Raw genomic sequence first — 21909 nt, forward strand, 5'->3', positions numbered from 1 at the left:
TCCTAGAATCCTTTTAGATCAATAGCTCTAATATCAAACAGATGGTTTTTTAGAGAGATTGGAGAAAGATCTATTGAAGAGGGTAAGGGATACAAGAAAGAACAAAGACATGAGAAATACAGAGGGATTTAATCCAAAGAGCAAGAGGATTCATTGCAAGTCGGGCTTTATATGGGCGCCCTAGTTAGTACCTATCTCCAGCACTCTCTCTAAAGTTGGCCCCTTTCAGGTTCAGTCACTTTTTGTGAAAACCTCCTCTTGAACTTCCTACATCTTCCCTTCTTCTCTTAGATGCTCAATCCCTGCTGAGGCCTTAAACTAGCTGTCAAAGCCGGGAAGGCTCAGTCGTCACAGATGGCCTTCACTTGCAAGTAGGAACTTGTGGCAATTTCCTGCTGTGGTGATTTCATTGTTTACAGCAGAGTAACCCAACAGATCATCAAACAGATCAACTGGAAACCTCCTTGAGCTAGGACAGAGTTCAAACATCGTAGTCCCATATGCCTCACATACTTCCAGGGCTGTACAGAAAGTCTTGCGCCTTATGCTTATCTACCCTGGTCTGCCTTGCCTACAGTAGAATGTCGCCCTCCCAAGGACTTAAGGATCATCAGAGAATAGAAAGTGAGTGATAAATTTGGCCCCAGCATCATTGTTAAGATGATAGAAATCATCGCAGCTGCTTCATAAAAGCCGACATGGATAGGGATGCTGGGGATGCTTTGATGAGTAATTCTAAATGACCCATCTAAAATTCATAAATGACCCATCTATCTGCCCCTAAAAAAAGCAACAGTAGAAGATTCCATAGGGATTAGATTTGTGCAGATTACTCCTATGTTCTATTACTGTTTTAACTTTGTTTTCTAGGGAGAATAATTTCTATTTTGTTGTTGTTGTTTCAAAATACAGGGATTACCTCAGGCGGTGAATGGCCTAGGATGGTATTACCACAAATTTAGGAAAAACTATGTCAAGGCAGCAAAATACTGGCTAAAAGCAGAAGAAATGGGGAATCCAGATGCCTCATACAATCTTGGAGTTCTTTATCTAGATGGCATTTTCCCAGGAGTCACTGGAAGGAACCAAGTGAGTAAGACTTCATGGGACCACTACTGAAAACTTTTTCTTTTAACACATCTACTTCCCCAGTGGACTTTGGGAAATCCATAAAATTAAAACTCATATGAAAAAAAGACTACTAAAAATCAAAACCAAAACTAAAACCAATGAAAAGAACCAACGAAGTACATATAGTCAGGCACCTAGACTGAGTTAGTTTCTGAAAGTTGGGCCCTTAATTTTGTTCTGAAGGTCCTGGCAGCTCAGGCATAAGTGGATACAACTTCAGCTACGTATTTTTCTTATTTTGAAAAAGGGAAGCATACAAATTAGTCCAGAGAGAGAAAAACTTTGTCATGGCCATGAATTCTAGGCAGAAGCAAGTTATTTGTTGAGTGTCTTCTAAGTGCTCAGCACTGTTGTAGGCACCTGACAAGGTTTAGATGGTTAGGCATATGGTCCTTGCCCCAAAGGCTTTAGAGTTTAGCTGGAACAGTAAGACTAAGGCAAAATAACTTGGAACAGTATACGACAGTAGTTAATTAGGAACTATATTGGGCGGTACAGATTTTAAGTGGTGATACAGAAAAGAAGGTACTCAGAGACTATTTAGATGTGTAGGAGGGTTATTAAGTATGGATATTGAACAAAAATACATACAGGCTGTCCCAAAAATCTTCATGCAGTTGTAAGCTTTAATAGTTTAAATAAGTTTTAAGCTTTAATAGCCTGAAACTGTGCTAAGACTTTTGGGACGCCCTGTATGTATTTTTGTTCATTATGCATGCTTAATAACCCTCCTACACATCTAAATACATGACACTTGTATTGCTAATTATATTCTAGTTCTCATCTCTTAAAATAAATTAAAATTATGTGTGTGTGTTTGGAGGGAGGGATTAGAAAAATCAACTGAGTGGATTTTTACCTGAAGTGACTGCTAGTGTGCTTTCTGTGTGATGAACAGGCTTGTTTACTAGCTAGCTTGATCCCCGGATTAGCTGGAGTAGGTCGTCACATATCAGACAGACACCCTCCTTCAGAGGGCTTGTGTCTTCTAGAACTGCTTGTCCTGTCTTTGTTTCCTTTAGGGTATTTGAAGTTATAAGTCTGTGATAAAATCAGTCTTAAAGCACCTCACTATCTTGACATTTCTAAAATCAGCTTGGCAGAGAGGGCAGAAGAACATGGACAAGAGACCTCTTTATTAGGCAGGCTGACATCTTTATCTGTTTCTTTACAGACATTGGCTGGTGAATATTTCCATAAGGCTGCACAAGGAGGACATATCGAAGGAACCTTGTGGTGTTCCCTATACTATATGACAGGCAATTTGGAGACTTTTCCTAGAGACCCTGAGAAAGCCGTTGTGTAAGAAACCATGAAAAATTATATATGGAAAAGACATTTATCATAGCAACAGCAACTGAGGAAATGGGGAAATATGTTTTGGGAAAGAGTATCTTGGGAATTCTTTACATTTCTCCTTGGGAAATCACTATTCCACCAAGGCTTACCCTATTTGGAATTCATCAACTCTTAATTATCTGGTAACTGATTACCCAGTTTATGAGTTGGCTGGCCCTTTTATTCCGGTCAAAGAAAATAAAACTTGGCCAGATCCTAAAAAGCATGCGCATTTTAACAAAGAGGTGATTGGAATAGCAGGTGAAAATGAGGTTTTTTGATTATATTATGAATTTCGTTTATTGGAAGGGAAGTCAATGTGCAAGGTGAATTTAAGCGCCTCTTCAAATTACTTTTGTTCAGAAACATGAACAAAGACATTGCCAACTTTACAGAGGCATTTTCATATGATGTAATGGAAATGGGTAGTGATATGCATATCGTAGGTAAATGATGTTCATGAAAAGTAAAAATTCACTTTATTGATTTCTGCATACAATACTTGTCCTTCTTTAGCATAAATAATTGAGAATTGACCATCTGTACCTGTCTTCTACCATTTCATTTGTAAGCATTTATGAGAAAGAGCAGTCACTACACAAAGCTCTAAAAAATGTATCATCATCTTTCTTCTTGACATTCAGTTGTGATTTGTTGCTATGTAAAAATCCTAACAAGGAAAATATTCCCCAAATGGGATTTGTAGAGCTCATATGCAAAAAAAGGGATAATTATTTCCACCTAATTTAATTTGCAGTGGTTTTGATATTTGCTATCCCCCTGTCTTCTATAGTTGGGCAAAACATGTTGCGGAAAAGAATGGCTATTTGGGGCACGTCATTCGGAAAGCTCTCAATGCCTACCTGGACATGTCATGGTAAGCTTGAAATACCAGCTGCACATAAATGTTTGTACATCTTTAATTTCTTCGTGTTTTACAATTAGTTTATACGGCTTTAAGAAACATGTTTTTTAAACCCAGCAGAATGCAGGAAAGTTATGGACTCCCAGTAATGGCAGCATTTCAGAGGCTAATTGGCTTTTGATTGAGAAATAGTATTTCCAGTTTTAATTATACAAGAGAACTATTTCACCGAGGGAAAACTTTACCTTCAGCAAACTAAGAAACACAGATACGTTAGCATTTCGGTTCACTCCACATCTCCTCCTGCATCCCATTCCTGTAGATAACTGAGCATTTGCCTTGTCCTAGGAGTTCCGAATCAAGGTTACCCTTAGATACAGGGAACTTACATTAAGTCAAGAAGCATTTATCATGTACCAGGCACAAAGAAAGGCAAAAGTAGTCCCTGCTCTCAAGGAGCTCACTGTCTAGGTGAGAGACAACATGTAAACAGCTATGCAGCAATAATGAGGATACAGGATCTACAGGAAACTGATGGCAAGAGGTGTCAAGAAAGGCTTCTTGCAGGATTCTACCTGGGGCTTGAGGGAAGCCAAAGGGACAGGGATGAGGAGGGAAAGTGCTCTAGGAATGGAGAGCAGGATGGACTTCCTGGTACAAGGACCAGCAAGGCAGCCAGTGTCTTTGGATTATGGAGTACATGCAGAACAGTGAGTTGGAAAAATACTAGAAAGATGTAGATTATACATGACTTTGAAAGCCATGGGATTTTGTATTTGATCCTGGGGATGATAGGGAGCAACTGGAGTTTCTTGAGTAAGGGGAGGATATGGTCAGACTTGTGATTTGAGATCACTTTGACAGCTGAGTAGAGGATGAACTGGAGTGGGGCGAGTATTGAGGCCTAAAGACCAACCAGCTGGCTATCTCAGTAATCCAAATGTGAGTTGGTGAGGGTGGGTGGCAGTATGAGAAGAGAGAAGGGGCATATACGAGAGATATTAGAAGGTAGAGTGAACTTGGCAAATGATTGGCTCTAGGGGTGAGAGACAGCTAGGAGTCCAGGATGATATGAAGGTTGCCAGCCTAGGTAGTAACAGGAAAATTAGGAAGAGGGGAAGGCTTGGCGGAAAGATATTGAGTTCAGTTTTGGACATGTTGAGTTTAAGATGTCTACAGTACATCAGTTCCAAATGTCCATTAGGCAGATGAGGATATGATTCTAGAGGTTAGGAGAGAAGTTAAGGCTGGATAAGTAGATCTGAATATTATCAGCATAACCTCAAGTCACTCTCCCCTTTGCCCTATGGCCAGGGTGGCAGGTTGGGAGAAGCTGTCCCATCCAGGTTGCTGAGGAGGACACAGATGGGTAGATGGAAGGCTTAAATCTTGACCTTCCATGAAGTGTTTGCTACCATCTCAGGTGACAAGGAGCCTAGGATGACCGGGACATATTCACCAGTGCTCTAGCTTAGCATGTGAGAAGGCTTTCCTCTCTTTTTCAGCATTATGAGTCTTTTTCCTGAGCTGCTTGGTGTCAGACTCAGTAGATGATCACTTATACACACAACCTGCTGCTTTGCCGCTCCTTGATTTTATACATGAAGAGATCTCCTCTCAAATGATATGATATAGAATATCTCACATAGTTCACATTTATACATCGCTTTAAGGCTTGTAAAGCCATTCCTCCTAGCAGTCCTGGGACATATGTAACAGGAATATTTTTATCCCCATCTTACAGATAAGGAGGCTGAAACACTAGAAATGAATTGACTTGTCTCTGGTCGTGCAGCTATTAAATGTTAAAAGAGCCAGGATTCAAACCCTGAGTCCCTAATTCCAAGTTCATTATGTCATGTTGCCCCCAAATGTATGCTAAAGCCCTTTGTCAGACTATAAAGCATTGTGTAAATATATATTGTTATTATTCAAATCTTTGCCTCTTTCAAATCCATATCCCAACTCTCTATCACAATTTTCTCCTAAGCAAAACAATTTTAAGCTGGTTTATTGCTTAAATTTAGACATTTCAGTAAAAATGAAAATAGCTATGCAAATTAACACGGCCCTGTAGACCATGATAGAAATAGACCATGAAAGAAATCAGACCAGCTCAAACCTAACCAGGCTCTAGTAGGAATATTAATTCAGAAGTTAAATGTAACTCAAATGATGGAGAATTTTCCTTTTTGGGCTACTAGAGGTCATGATCATGAGAGGCTAGTCCCCAGGAATGCAATATAAGAATATGATAGCTTGTGAAGACTTGTCAGTGTGGTAGATCCTGAAGTTAACTGCAAGACTGAACTACTCCAACCCTTTTATAGAGTTATGTGTGTAGGGTTACATTTAAATATATAGAGTATGGGTGTGCCTTACTTTGTACAACAGAAAGTTGATTGTTGAGAACTTTTTAAGACAAATCCCCGTTTTCCTTGTTGACATATCTTATCATTTCCAGAGCAGTAGCAGCTCAGTTTTTACTTGACATTTCTATGCCAGCTTGTTGGTCAACTAGTTGATGGTCTGTGAGGAAATGTTTAGGTGGAAATAAACATGCCTGCTTTTATCAGCTTTTTAAGTCAGAATTTTCATATTTGGGGTTCTCTTAAAGGGAGAGCATATTGGTAAAATGGCCCTGTTGTGGGCCATATTTTATTTTATTTTATTCTTTCTGCAGGGAGTATTTTTCTTCTTTATTAATAGCATAGGATTCTTTCTTTCATTTTCTGAATTTAAATAGCTTGACATGCAGAGTTTTACTTTAAAGTATCACTTTTAAAAATCTACAGTTAGTTGACATCAGATCAAAATTTGTTTGCTTTCTCCATCTTACAGTAATCTGGCAGCACATGGATTTTTGAGAGGCCCGGATGCACTTTGCATGGTTTTTAGGTTGCATAGCAAAATCACTGATGAGCCTAAATGGGTTTTTTAAATATAAGCTTCAGCCTGGATTTAAAGACTTTCAGTGCCAAAAGGAAGGAAACATTATCATTTATCTCAGAAGGAAAATGCTTAGCATATGAAAATATTTTGGGGATGCATTTTTGCATCTTCCAGATTTCCAAACCCATTTCCCTTCCCCATGCAGAAAATAGAAAATATCCTTCTTTTCTTCCATAACATGTTGTGCTTTTTCCCAGTTGGCCATTTTTAATATAATGTGCATAGCTGCAGTGAACCAACTTTCAGTACCACCTCCTCCTTTTCTTTCTTCCTCGTTTGAGGAGATTTATTCTGGACATTATTTTTAACTTCTGTGTGTCAGTTCAATGAGCTTATACTTTCCTAGGTCATTCCAAAATTCATTTGGAATAGTTTAAAAAGGGAACATGAGCTTTTTCGTATATCGGCATAGTATGGAAGATAATGTCAGAGTACCTGAGGTCATCTTTAGATGAAGCTGTCATGTTTAATTTCACTCTTTTCTTCTTTTACATTTGTTTTATCTGGGAGCTATACATTCTTTGTTCTTTTGTCTTGAAAAGTTCCAAAGTACTTAACCTAAGAGGATGCCAGATTTATGGTGGGCTTCAGGCAAGGTGAATTAATCCACTGAGTTCCAGGTGAAAAAGATGCACTTTGTTGCACATGTGGTGTATACTAGACTTTGATTTCTCCTATGTCCATCTCTGCCCCCCAAACCACTGCCCAAGGCATGGGCAGAACAGGAAATGATCTAAAGGTGTTGTTTTTTTTTTAATTTATGTGTAGTTAAGTGAGTTTATCATAAGGAGGCAGTGTGGTATCAGTTGTAGATATCTATGTAGATATACCTATATAGAGATATATGTATATAGATACTGAACCATACCTTTTCATGTATGAGGTAGGCCTAAATGGGTCACTAAGGTACTGTTTAACACTGATTCTATGGCAAAATAATTTATTTGCCCAGAGATGAACTAAATCCAGATTTGAACAGGAGGAGTAGGAGAATGAGATACATGGATTTAGAGAAGTTGCGCATCAGTATTTTCGTGGTGATGTTTTATGACAGGAGTTATTGAGTGTTCCCTCTGATTATCTCATATTCATCCCATATATAACTTGTTTATACATAGCTGTTTGCCCGTTACCCCTTCCCCATCACCATTAGACTGTGAGCTCCTTGAGAGCAGGAACTATTTTTGCTCCCCCCCCCTTTATTTGTATTCCCAATGCTTAGCACAGTGCCTGACATATAGTAGATATGTAGCTTAATAAATAAATATAGTAGATAGTAGCTTAATAAATATTTATCACCTGACTTACAAAAAATAATAAAAATTTGCCTAAGATAACAAAGAGAGTTAGTAAAAAAGCAGGAAGGAGAACTCAGATTTCACTCCACCTTGGCCATTGCAGAGGCAGTATGGAATTGTAGGAAATTGGTTGGATTTGGAATCAAAGAACCTGGGTTCAAAACCTACCTCTGCCTTTCTCAGTTGTGAGATCTTGGATAAGTCACTTTCTGGGTCTCAGTTTCCTCATATGTAAAATTAAAAGTATGTACTAGATTGTCTCCAAAGATTCCTTCCAACTGTCTATCTAGGATGTTGCTCATTCCTGTACAGCTTCTCTTGAAATGTGGTAAACTGATAAAAATTGTAATATGCTCTGGCTACTTCTGGATGCTTTCCAAGGCTTTGAGCATGGTTGGTTTTTTTTTCTATTGCAACAATACAGCATAGTGTAAAAGTCACTGAACTAGAGGTCAAGATACCTGAGTTCTTGACCCAGGTTTGCCATTTATGAACCGCATGTCCTTGGAGGAGTCACTTAACTGCTGAGCTTCAGTCTCTCCACCTACAAAAACTAGAGACAGTACTGCTTGTTCTACCTCTGTCAGAGCTATTGTGGAGATTGGCTACTTTGTAAACACAAAAGTATTCTTTTTAGAGAAACAGGATGTCTCAGTAGTTATGTAATGCCTAGGATCTCCAGGATTCAGATTTCTAATCCTGGCTCTCTGTCTATCCTGCTTTATGGAGCTGAGAAAGGGACTAATCCCTGCCCCTTTGTCATTGTTGTTTTATCCTGTGAAAATTGAAGGTGTCAGAATCAGAGTGTGCAGGCATTTGGGGAAAAGTTCTACATAAATTTTGGCTGTGGAAAAGTCTCTGGGTTTTTTCCAGCTCCTCAGTTGACACTAATTTTGAGTGGGAGAGGAGAAATATTGTTATGATCCACTTAGAGCTCATCAAAAGGAATTTTTGCTGCCCAAACAATGAAACTTCACAGACTCTCAGATTAGTGGTAGCTAGGTAGAACAGTGGAGAGAGCAGCAGGAAGACCCAAGTTCAAATCCAGTACCAGATATTTAGTAGCTGTGTGGCACTGGGCAAGTCATTTAATCTGTCTGACTCAGTTTCTTCAACTGTAAAATGGGAATGATACCTACCTCACAAGGTTGTTATGAGAACCAAATGACAGAACTTTATCACAGTATATAACTAATGCGTGTCCCTCCTAAAGCTCCCACTTCTTGGCATTTCTTGGCATGGATTTTGCCTATGGCCCTATGAATACTCTGGGAAGCATCAGATAGCTAGAGTGGTTTTGTGACTGTTAAAAAGTATTTTTAAGAAGTATTGGAAAACTGCCCCTGCTTGAAGCTTCCCTGTCCCTTCTTGCTGTGCACCATGGCTAATTGCTCCGCTGCCTTACATATAATGGAGTCTGATATAATCAGCATACTCAGCAGTCACACTGCCCGTGACCCACAGCATAGCTGAATTCAGATTTTGTTGTCCTCATTTGGCTCCTAAATATCTATGAGTTTTCTTTCCTGGTGCCACCCTGCTAGTAGTCACTTGGAATATTTTGAAAAAGTTGGGTCCAATAATAAATGAAATTGGGGAGGAGCCAAGATGGCAGAGTAAAGGCAGGGACTCACCTGAACTTTCCCCCAAACCCCTCCAAATACCTTCAAATAATGATTCTAAACAAATTCTAGAGCACTAGAACCCACAAAAAGATGGAGTGAGACAACTTCCCAGCCCAAAACAACTTAGAAGGTTGGTAAGAAAGGTCTGTTGTACCAGCGTGAGAGAGGAGCATGGTCCAGCAAGCTGCATCAGCACAGATCAGGTCCCAGCAAACCAGGAGCAGGCCTTGGGGTAACTGAATCAGTTGCACCAATGGTGGTTTCTAGACCCTTCAGCCCACAGGGAGTAAGGGGATCAGGTCAGAACAAAATTTACAGGAGTCTCTTTGCTGGCACCAGGGGTAGGACTCCATTGCATTGCCTATACTTGGATCTAGGTCTTAGTCCCAGTGTGAGGAGGAATACAAGCACAGCAGAGCTTGTGTCTGTAGTGGAGAAGGGACCCTCCTCACAATTCCAGGGTTGAAAAGAGTGCTTGTGGTCCCTCACGAACTAGTGCACAGTACAGAAGAGTAGCAAACACACCTCTATAGATCATATCACCTTGGAAGAGCCAAAAACTTACAGGTCCCCAGAATTACCTCTGAAAACAGCTGCACAAAAAACCTGAAGCTTGGGACAGTGGCCCCTCTGCTTGGGAAGCAGATCCCCACTTTAGCATAGAGCTAAAAGTCAAGAAATAGACTGGAAAATGAGAAACAGGAAAAAATTCTGACCATAGAAAGTTACTATGATGACAAAGAACGTCAAAGCACACACTCAGAACAAGACAACAAAGTCAAAATACTTGCATTCAAAGCCTCGAGGAAAAATATGAATTGGTCTCAGGCCATGGAAGAGCTCAAAAAAGAATTTTAAAAATTAAGTAAGAGAGGTAGAGGAAAAATTGGTAAGAGAAATGAGAGTGATGCAAGAAAATCATGAAAAAAGAGTCAACAGCTTGGGAAAGGAGAGACAAATAAGTACTGAAGAAAATATCACTTTAACAAACAGAATAGGCCAAATGGTAAAAGAGGCCAAAAAAAATTTAATAAGGAGAAGAATGCTTTGAAAAGCAGAATTGGCCAAATGGAAAAAGATATACAAAAATTCACTGAAGAGGAGAATTCCTTAAAAAGTAGAAGTAAAGAAAATAATTCCTTAAAAGGTACAATTGAGCATGTGAAAACTAATCACTTTATGAGACATCAAGGAACAATCAAACAAAATTAAAAGAATGAAAAAAATAGGAAAAGGTGAACTATCTCATTGGAAAAACAACTGACCTGGAAAATAGATCCAGGAGAGATAATTTAAGAATTATTGGACTACCTGAAAGCCATGATCAAAAAAAGGAATTGGACATCATATTTCAAGAAATTATCAAGGAAAACTGCCCTGATAGTCTTGAACCAGAAGACAAAATAGAAAATGAAAGAATCTACTGATCACCTCATAAAAGAGATCCCAAAATGAAAATTCCAGGAAAATTATAGCCAAATTTCAGACCTCCCAGATCAAGAAGAAAATACCACAAACAGCCAAAAATAAACAATTCAGATATAGTGGAGCCACAGTCAAGATGACACAAGATTTAGCAGCTTCTACGTTAAAGGATTGGAGGGCTTGGAATGTGATATCTTGAGGGCAAAAGTGCCAGGACTACAACCAAGAATCACCTACCCAGCAAACTGAGTATAATCCTTCAGAGGCTAGAAAGGGCAATTCAATGAGATAGAGGATTTTCAGTCAATCCTGATGAAAAGACCAGAGCTGAATAGAAAATTTGATTACCAAATACAAGATGCAAAAGAAGCATAAAAAGGTAAACAGGAAAGAGATATCACAAGGGATTTGAAAAGATTAAACTGTTTATATTCCTACATGGGAAAATTATATTTATAACTCCTAAAAACTTACTCATTATTAGGGCAGTTAGAAGGAGTATACATATACAAGAAGCAGAGGTATGAGTTGAATGTGATGGTATGATTGTCTAAAAAAAAATAAAATTAAGAGATGAGAAAGAATAATACACTGGGAAAAGAGGAAAGAGAGAGGTAGAATGAGACAAATTATCTGACACAAAAAAAGCTTGAAAGAGATTTTATAGTGGATGGGGAAAGGGAGGAAGCAGGGAGGGGAACACATGAACCTTACTGTCATCAGGATTGGGAGAGAATAATATACACCCTTAGTTGGGTGTAGAAATTTATTTTACCATACAGGAAAGTAAGAAGGGAAGGGGATAAGATAAGGTGTAGGGGGAGCTGATAGAAAGGTGGGCAGTTTAGGGTAAGTAAAAGTCAGAAGCAAAACACTTTTGAGAATGGACAGGATAAAAGGGGAGAGAGAGAAGGATAAACAGGGGGAAAATGGGATGAAAAAAGAAATAAATAGTTGGTAGTCATACTGCGAAGAAAATATTTTACAGTGAGTTGCTCTGATAAAGACTTCATTTCTCAAACATAGAAACCTTAGTCAAATTTATAGAAATAAGAGCCATTCGTCAATTGATAAAGAGCCAATGGATATGAACAGGCAGTTTTCAGACAAAGTAATCAAAGCTATCTATAGTCATATGAAAAAAAATGTTCTAAATCACTATTGATGAGAGAAATGCCAATCAAAACAACTCCAAGCTACTACTTCACACCTGTCAGATTGGTTAATATGACAGAAAAGGAAAATGATAAATGTTGGAGAGGGTGTGGGAAAATTGAAACACTAATGTGCTATTGATAAAGTTGTGTACTGATTCAACCATGCTGGAGAGCAATTTGGAACTTTGCCCAACGGGCTATAAAACCATGCATACCCTTTGACCAAGCAATACCGCTACTAGGTCTATATCCCAAACAGATAAAAAAAACAAAAGGAAAGGGTCCTACGTGTACAAAAGTATTTATAGCAGCACTTTTAGTGGTGGCAAAGAATTGGAAATTGAAGGGATGTCCATCCATTGAGGAATGGCTGAACAAGTTGTTGTATGTGGTTGTAATGGAATACTGTTGTGCTTTAAGAAATGATGAGCAGGATGCCCTCAGAAAAACATGAACTGATGCAGAGTGAAATGAGCAGAACCAGGAGAACATTGTATGTAGTAACAGCAATATTGTGTGATGATCTACTATGAATAACTTAGCTATTCTCAGCAATGCAATGACCCAAGACAGTTCTGTAGGACTTATTATGAAAGGTGCTGTCTATCTCCAGAGAAAGAACTGATAGAGTCTGAATGCAGATCAGAGATACTCTTTCTTTACTTTCTTTATTTTTCTTGTTGTTTTTTTGGTCTGTGTTTCCTTTCACAGAATGACTTACATGGAAATGTGTTTTGTATGACTACACATGTATAACCTATGGCAAATTGATTGCCTTCTCAATAGTAGGGGAAGGGGAGGGAGGAAGAGAATTTGGAACTCAAAATTTGAAAAAAAAAAAGTTAAAATTGTTTTTACATGTGATTGGGAAATATAAAATATCAAATAAGATTAAAAAATAATAAATGAAATATATTTACATAGAGCTTTGCAGTCACAAGGTGATTTACGTGCCTCTAATTTGATGCTTTCAACCGCCCTGTGAAGTATAGCATGCTCATCTTTTAGCCCCATTCACAGATGAGGCCTTTGAGGTCCAGAGTGATGAGGTAACCTGGAACTTGCCCAAGGTTATACATGTAGCAAGTAGCAGCGAAGAGACTTAAACATAGGTCTTTTGATTCTGAGTCCAGGGCTCTCTCTGCTACCTCTGTACCCCACCCATAACTTCAAGAACTTAGAATTATTCATATTTACCACTCCCACTTAATATAACGTATAGAAACAGTGGTTCAATGGCTAGAGGCCACTTTCAAATCATATCATAGTTTGGCAGATCAGTCGATCAACAAGCATTTATTAAGCACCTGTTGTGTGCCAGGTACTGCCCCAGGTACTAGGCCATTTCCAGTTGTCCTGATTTATATCTTGCCACTGGACCCAGATGGCTCTGGAAGAAAAAATAAGGCTGGTGACTTTGCACAGTCCTCCCTCATTGCAATCCAATTCATTTGCAAGTCACGGCATCACCTTCCTGAAACCATGGCCCTCTTCGAGAATGAAGGACAAAACAAAGACAACGAACAACTGCCCTAGGTACTAGAGATACACATAGAAAGAATGAAAATAATCCCTCTCCTCAAGGAGCTGACATCCTAATGCCAAACTCCCAGCATCTTGAATACTAAGCTTTCACTGAGGCTATTCTGAATCATGAGCCCGATGGACTTTCTTACAAAATAGAAGGCTCCAAAAAAACACTGGGCATCTTTAGAATGTAATAACGATGTAAGCAGGGAAGTCCAGTCCATAGCCTGTGTTTGGACATAATATTTATCCAGTAGAGGGCGCCGTTGTACCAGCTAGTTCACAAAACCTTTATCTGTGAACTCAGCCTTTTAAGATGAAAAAGAAATAAATCAATTCATGCAGTATTTTTATCTACAGTATTCATTTAAAAAAAAACCTTGTGATTTCATGTTTTTTTTAAAAACTGCTTATTCTGTGCCCTCTTATGTTTGAGTATAAAATTCTCTCAGAGTATTTGTAAGAGCCACTACATGGAATTTATTATTAATTGTCTATTTTTAGGCATGAAGCTCTGCTGTATTCTGTCTTAGCAGCAGAAACTGGGATTGAAGTGTCACAAACAAATTTAGCCCATATCTGTGAGGAGAGACCAGTAAGTAAATGTTTTCTTCGTATACTCTTAAATTAAAGTTAAAGGGAATAAACTAAGTCTCACCAAACCTCGTTGATTGATGGATTGACTCCTTCCTTCATCATCTTCCCCACTAGGAACTGGCAAGAAGATACTTGGGAGTTAACTGTGTTTGGAAATATTATAATCTCTCTGTTTTCCAAATCGATGCCCCTGCATTTGGTATGTATAGAAAGGCTGCTGCTGAGTTGGGCCATTAACAAGCATGAAACCGTTGGTAACAAAGAAAAACCTAACCGTTTTATGGGAAGTAAGAGATTTGAAAATAAATTAGGGAAGAGAAAGAACTCTGTGATGAAAATCACAGTTAAAAGTCAGAGTCCCCAGACCTGCACAGGTTTCTCCTTATCTGCTATCTGCTCAGACTCACCGTTTTGGTGAAAAAAAGGGGAGAATAAAAAAAAATTTTAAATTATTTGAACGATAACTCTTAAACATGGGTTTACTATAGGAGAGAAAAGCTAATCCGAGCCAGTAAAAAAAAAAATTCTAGCTGAGAAGTCAAAGCAAGATTTTGGGTATAAGCAACAAACTGAGTCAACAAGCATTTATTAAATACCTACTATGTGCTAGGGAATGTTGCTAAGTTTCAGCACCAAAGAGAGATCTTGCCATGCCTAGGTTTTGAGCCTGATCTCTAAGAAATCAACAGACCCATTCAGGATACCTATTTTAGTTAGAAACAGTTTGAAAAAGGATTTTGACTTCTTAACTACGCACAGGAAAGTACAAAAGCTTCCCTCCTTCTAATTCAAGTCATTTCAACCAATATCTCCTTAAGTGCCTCCTTAGGAAGCATAAAGACCTTTTCCTCAGGAACTGGCAGGTCAGAGGACCAACAATGTGAGGGTGTCTGCAACTACCATTAAAGTGAATCTCTTCTTGCCCCAAAGCTTATTTGAAGATGGGAGACCTCTACTATTATGGCCACCAGAACCAGTCGAAAGACCTTGATTTGTCTGTGCAGATGTATGCCCAGGCTGCTCTGGATGGAGACTCCCAGGTAAATAAACACTTAACTGTGTCCCGTGCCCTGTTTCTGAAATCATGTTGCACAAAGGAGATTAGAAGAAAGGCTAACCTACGGTCAGTAGCACCCTTGTTGACCCTCTGGCCATCATCAGTGGCAGGACAGTCCTTGTGGGACCATTTTATAGTTAATTTCAAAGTGCCATAGGAAGTAGGATCCTTGTTATTGTTTTGAGGATGTGTGTGTGTGTGTGTGTGTGTGTGTGTGTGTGTGTGTGTGTGAAATATGCAGAAAGACGGGAACCATGGTGACATTTCATAGCCAAATGTATAGTATAACCAGCCTGTCCTTTCAATCACACTCGTTCATTCATTCATGTATTCATTCTTCATCCATTTAAGATGCCATTTTTCTACAGAACTATGTGCAATGACTGGGGGGAGATGCAAAGTTGAGCTAAAACATGGTCTCTGCCCCCATGGAGCTTATAATATGACACAAAGACAACCTTCATACACAACATTCCATGTGTGGGAGGATAAACACAAGGGCCCTGGGAGGCCTGAGGGTGGAGGGAGGTGGCTTTTGACTAGGAGGCGTCTGCTCAGCAGTTACTAAAATGTTTATTTAATTTACTTTCTAATAGAAAACATTTTGACCTTGGTCACTTGTACCGTTGCATCTCTATATTTAGCGCTGTCCCTGGTGTCGGCTTGTGAGAGTATATTTATATAAACCCAAGGCTGAACTTAAACTGAGACCAAGTGAAGCCTGCAGACCTACCTAGTTTGGAACTCAGAAATAAGGGGAAAGTGGACCATGGACCCCCATCCGTCCTTGTCTCATTGTGTCTTGACTTGGCACTGTTTGCTCATCTCTGCTAGCTCAGTCATGCTATAGATAGAGGGCACCTGCTCCCCTCTAGGGAGGGGAATGTCTGTCATTCTCTCTATGCTGGCTCTCTCTCCCTCCAGCTGCCTCCAGCCCTGGCTGGCAAAGGGGAAGAACATCGACTGAGCCTTCATCCACCATCCCATTTCTATTTATAACCCCAGCTGCCCCTTAGTGGCTCAAGCTTCAATTCTTGCTGATGGGCCCCAGGAAAATGAGTAGGATGTGAAAAAAAATTGAGTGATAGCTAGCCTCTTATAGCACTTTAAAGTTTGCAGAGCATTTACACGTATCTCATTTGATCCTCAACAACTCTGTGAAGTGTTTTCATTTTCATTTTATAAATGAGAAGCCTGAGTCTGAGAGAGATTAAGTGACTTGCCCAAGGTCACAAAGCTAGTCAGTTTCTGAGGCAGGATTCAAACTCAGAACTTCCTGACTCTACGTATAGCACACCATGCCTCCTAGCTGCCTGAGTGGATATCAGTTTGTTTTTCCTATGGGGTAACAATAAACTGCACCATACAGGGCCTTTTGTATTGATGACCATTTTAACAATGAAGGTTAATAAGAGATCTCATTATTATCCAATATCCACCCTACACTAACACCTTGATTTAACTTCTCATTGTGGCATTGAAATGAATACTGGCTTGCAAAAATCTATGCCTCTGGAACACAAGTTCTGGTAACTCTGCCAATGCTAGGAAGGCACCAGGTGTGGGTCTGGTAATGTTAGGACCAGCCTGGTAAAGTGCTAACCGCGGCAACTTATAAAGACACCTGCTAAGTTGTGGCGAACTTGTGACTGACATTGGCGGAGGAAGGTCGCAATATGTGATGCCCAGTTTAGGAGGATCAGAGGCTTGTAGTCACATGCCATAACCTCACCATCTTAAGCTTCTTCCTTCTTGATGTCTTTGCGGCATTTGACGCCCTTGATCACCCTCCCCTCCTAAATGTTCTGCCTTCTCTGAGTTTTATGTCACTTTTCAGCTTTTCCTCTTCTTTCCTATCTGACCATTCCTGTTTCCTTTACTAGATCGTCATTTGTATCATACTTCCTGAATGTGGGGGTATGCTAAACCTCTATCCTTTTTCCTCTGCATTCTCCTACTTGGTAACCTCATCAGTGCCCATGGGTTTAATGATTTTCTCTCCACATCTACGGCGCAGCTAGATAGCTTTAGTGGATAGAGCTCTGGGCCTGGAGTCAGGAAGACCTTCATTCAAATCCAGCCTCAGATCTTTATTAGCTATGTGACCCTGGGCAAGTCTTTTAACCTCTATTTGTCTTAATCCACTGGAGAAGGAAATGGCAAACCACTCCAGTATCTTTGCCAAGAAAATCCCGTGGACGGTAGGGTCCACAAGGTCATAAAGAGTCAGACATGACTGAACAGCAGATGTTATTTTTTGTCCTTCATTCTTGAAGAGGACTGTGCGGCCTCAGGAAGGTGATGCCATGACTTACAAGTGAATTGGCTTTAAGTGAGGGAGGGTCATGCAGAGTCACCAGCCTCACTTTGTCCTCCAGAGCCATCTAGGTCCAGTGGCAAGATATAAATCAGGAGGACTGGAAATGGTCCTGGATGCAGTGGGGGACCTTTGCCTTTTAAAGCTAAGGTCTTTCAGAGTTCTCACTTTGACTGAGACAACCCTACTCAGTGATTAAGGTGAGATAAGAAATGAGCCAAGGAATGGTCCCTTTTACCTAAGTAAAAATAAATAAATAAATAAATAAATAAATAAATAAATAAATAAATCTGGGAGGAGAAGACCCTTGGGGGCCAAAACAGAAAGAATTATTATTTACATTCACACTGGGCCTTCAGGACCCAAACCAAGAGCACTAAGTGGGGCTTGGTCTGGGACCTATTATTGGTCAATCTATGAGAGCCAGAGTGGATTAGGTTTAAGGCAGGGTCTTTAAGAAAGAAAGTTTCAGCTATCAAAATTTACATTTCTTTCGGTGGAGGGCATGGTACCCTAAGTGGACAGAGGGAAAGGAAGAGGGAGAAGGAAAAGGAAGGGGAGAGGGAGGAAGGACTGAACAACAACTCCCCACCCAAATATCCATCCCTAAGCTCCTCCTCAGTGCTAGTCTCACATCGCTACTTGCTTATAATATGACTATTCTAATCAGATGAGCCGTGGACATCATAAATTCGATATATCCAAGACAGAAGTCATTATCTCTTCCCCCAAACCCATTCTTCTTCTGAATATTTCTCTTTAGGTTGAGGGTTCCACCATGTTGCCATTCCTTTAGGGTTGGAACCTTGGCTTTCTCCTCAGCTCTTGACTGTCCTTTATCCTACGTATCCAATCAATTCCCAATTTTACTCTTTCCATTTCCACATCACTTGCATTCATCCACACAGCTGGACCTTAGTCCACATCCTCATATCTTCTCATGTAGAGCGTTGCGTTAGCCTCCTTGCCCTGCCCCTCCTCACTCCAGTCCATCCTCCACACAGCTGCCAATGTGATTTACCTATAGCATAGAGATGACCACTCGGTTCATCTACTCAGTAAGCTTATTGGCTTTCCTATTGTGTATAAGATAGAATACAAACTCTTCTGTTTGACTTTTCAAACCGTTTGCAACCTAGTCCCGACTAGGACTAGTCAGGACATTCTCCGGGCCAGCCAAACTAGCCTTGTCATTGCCTCCCACCTCTGTGCTCTTCACTGCCTGTCCCCCATGCTTGGAATGCGCTCCCTCCTCTCACAGAAGCCCTTTCTTTCTTCAAGAAGCAGCTTAAACTTCTAGTTGTCCTCTGCCCAGATGACTTTGTTTTAATACAGTTATGTATGTAAATGCTGTGTCTCCTCAAAGAATGTAAGCAGGAATTATTTCATTTTTGTCTTTCTATCCTCAGTACCTAATATAGAGTCTGATACATAGTAGTTGCTTCATAAGTGCTTATTAATTATTTGCTCATCATCATCCACAGAGACATGATTGGGTGCCTGCCATGTTTATAGCACCATACTAGGCTCTAGGGTTACAAGAATTGTTCCTTTTCCTTCAGGTGTTTGTAATCTAACTGAAACAAAGACATTGTCTTGTACTGAGTAGGTCCTTAATGTTTATTGAAATGAATTGACATCTGCAGCAAAAGTCAAAAAAACCAATCTAAGGTAGCATATACTTCTATGGTGGGATAGATCTGTGATCGATCACATCAGTATGAGGATGCCATCCATTAGTGTAGCACCCAGCTCATTCATGCCTTGTCATACCATGCAATTCTTGCTCTTGAGCAGATCCTCAGGGCCAAAGAAAGGATGGATTGTAAGTGCTATAGGAGCTCTGAGGAGTTACTCATTGTTGGGGATTAGGCTGGTTGGGAAGAGTTTAGGATTTGGGCTGGAGTTTGAGGGAAGAGTGAAATTTAGATTAGTAAGTAGGGGAGAAGAGAGAAGGAATCCCACCCAGGCAGAGAGAATGAATAAAGTTCAGGGGACAGGATTTGATCTGAATGAAGAATTTGTGGAGATGAGCAGTGGAAAATAAAGTTAGAGGAGGTATTGGTAGAAGTCAGATGATAGAGGGCCTTGAATACTGGGCTGAAGGATTTTAATTCTGTTTTATCTGCAGATAGGAGGCAAGGAGGGATTTTTTTGGTTTTGAGTAGGAGGTGATGAGTTCAAAGGAGTTTTTAAAGACGATTGCAGATACATTGACAGTATGAGAAAATATGAAGACAGGAAGACCATTGTCATTCATTCAATAAACATTAAGTGCCTATTATGCACCAAGCCCTGTGCTAAATGCTGAGATTACAAAGAAGTGCAAAAGACTATCCCTACTCTCCAGAAGCTCACAGGCTAATGCAGGAGACAATTTCCAAACTTTTATAAGCTATATACAGGATAAATTAGGAATAATCAACTGAGGAAAGGCACTAGAATGAAAAGGAATAACAATAAAGGGAAAATTTCCAGGGCTATACAGCTTGAGCTTCTCTAGGGAAGATTTGTGGAAGGATAATTGTCCACAATAAGATTTGGATAGGTTGTGATGCAAATGATTGGAGAAAATATATATATGGATGAGGTCATGGCTGCATTGAAATATTGAAAAAAGGAGCACTTGGACGTAAGGAATGGGCTGTGGGGCAGTGGGATGAGCTCTGGATTTAGAGTCAGTGGCCCTGGTGTTAGATCCAGGCTCTGTCAGTTACTACCAATGTAACCCTGGGCAGTTGGTTTAACTTCTCTAGACCTCAGTTTCCTACCTGCAGAATGAGGGAGTGGGACAAGGTGGCCTTTACAGGACCTTCCAGGTCTGAGTCTATGATGCTATAAGGGGAGAGAGAGTGTAGTCAAGAGCCATCTAATTAGCAACAACTCTATTTAACTTAATCTACCTTTTACCTTAAGATGAGTTGATTAGTAACTTATCACCAAGATTTTCCTTCTCATCCATATGCAAGGATCAGCACAGAAAGCTGGGTTCTTTCCTTTACTCTTTGTGCAAACATTACACCCTGCTAGATGTGAACAACAAATGAATTCTCCTAGCCCCTTTCCTAGGTCTAGTGAAAAATCACTTATCTGGAGCTGGTAGCTTTGGTCAGGGGCCACTGGCAAAGCACGTGTCCTTCCACTGCCATAAAAATAACTTAGGAAAATGTTTAAGTGAGAATACAATGGGAGTAGCAGCTACACAGCTGGAAGAAAATGTGATAGGGCACTCTAGTGCCCCATGCTCAGCTGCCTTCCCTTTCAAGACCATGTGGCCCAAGTTTGCAAGAGGTTTTAGCCCCATGATGCTCCTGAATGAGAAAGCAGGTATTCTTCCTTGCTCTGCTCAAACTCCTGGAGGGAATCTGTCTAAAGATTTATAACTGGAGGAGGGGGGTGGTATTTGCAGATAAGTGTGCAACAACCAACTCTCAGTAAAATATGTATGCACAGCACGCCTTTAAGTTTAATCTGCTTTATTAACTTTTTCCATCATTTTCTTAAGACTAGACAATCAATAAAATAATAAATAATCACTGATTTGAGGTACTTGCCTATTTCTGAAGTGTGAATGTTCACACTGAAAATTTAACAATCAGCTTACCAGCCCATACAAGCTGGCTCCAGAATATAGCTGGTTAGAACCATCCCAGGCTTCCTGAAAACAGGTAGCAGAGCAGAGACTTTTCCAGAGAAAGGGCCTAAAGGAGTAATTTTCCCATGGCGATTAATGGAAAGCTAAGCACAGCTATCCTCTGCCTTAAAAGTATGCCCCGTATTAGAATATGACTCCACCAAAATGTGCAGATACAAAGTTTGATTTCCAACCTGCTGGTGGGGCCTCAAAGAATAATCAGTAAATAATGGGCATAGCCTTTGCTCTGGTCCTTTATCTCTTTTTTCTGATATGAAGGCAAAATTTCCAGCTAGTTCTGTTTTCAGAAAGTGAAGGAAAAGGACAAATCCTCCGGTTGACTAGTTTCTGAGCAGATGGAGCTCAGCATCCCTATGAAAGCCTACTGGTTCTTTTGCAAATAAATTTCTCAGATGCATATATTTAAGGAAACAACTCATCAATGAAGATGACAAAACCATCTGGCACTAGGACTGAAAAAAATATGGAGGTTGTAAAAGTTTACATTCTGATGAGGGGTGTGGGTATGTGATTTGTTTGTTTGGAATGGATGACTTTTGTTTGTGGTTTGTTTAGTTATATTTTTTTTTTGCTTGTTTTGATTTTTTAGGGATTTTTTAACCTGGCCCTTCTAATTGAAGAGGGAGCTACCATCCCATACCACATTTTGGAATATCTAGAGATTGATCAAACACTCCATTCTAGTAACATCTCTATCCTTCAGGAACTCTATAAAAGGTGAGCTTGTAACTTCACTTGATGACTTTATGGCATTTTTTGTGTGTGAGCTAAAGGGGAAGTATTTGTTTCCGGGTAAAAGTCTGCCTTTCATTTCATAATAGCCAGGCCCCCTGACTCCCTACTAGGGGATGAGGTTTAGAGTTGTTAGAGCTGGTTCGGGTGTAAAAGAATTCACTTAGACCTTCTCTGTAGCCATTGGGAGCTTTATTGATGAAAAAGCAGCAGGCTAGCCCTGGAAGAAGGAG

General features: G+C 39.9%; 1 protein-coding gene across 1 annotated transcript in view; it reads left to right on the forward strand.

The window, feature by feature from the left end:
• SEL1L3 (SEL1L family member 3) overlaps window positions 1-21909 on the forward strand; it is a 124055-nt gene that overhangs the window by 87526 nt on the left and 14620 nt on the right. The window contains exons 15-21 of the mRNA XM_036764891.1: window positions 913-1089; window positions 2306-2433; window positions 3263-3346; window positions 13823-13913; window positions 14030-14114; window positions 14846-14955; window positions 21534-21661. Of these exons, the coding sequence (XP_036620786.1) occupies window positions 913-1089; window positions 2306-2433; window positions 3263-3346; window positions 13823-13913; window positions 14030-14114; window positions 14846-14955; window positions 21534-21661 (803 nt within the window). The remainder of the gene's footprint in view (window positions 1-912; window positions 1090-2305; window positions 2434-3262; window positions 3347-13822; window positions 13914-14029; window positions 14115-14845; window positions 14956-21533; window positions 21662-21909) is intronic.

Source organism: Trichosurus vulpecula, chromosome 6 (assembly GCF_011100635.1).
Source record: "Trichosurus vulpecula isolate mTriVul1 chromosome 6, mTriVul1.pri, whole genome shotgun sequence".
In the NCBI taxonomy this organism is placed as follows: domain Eukaryota; kingdom Metazoa; phylum Chordata; class Mammalia; order Diprotodontia; family Phalangeridae; genus Trichosurus; species Trichosurus vulpecula.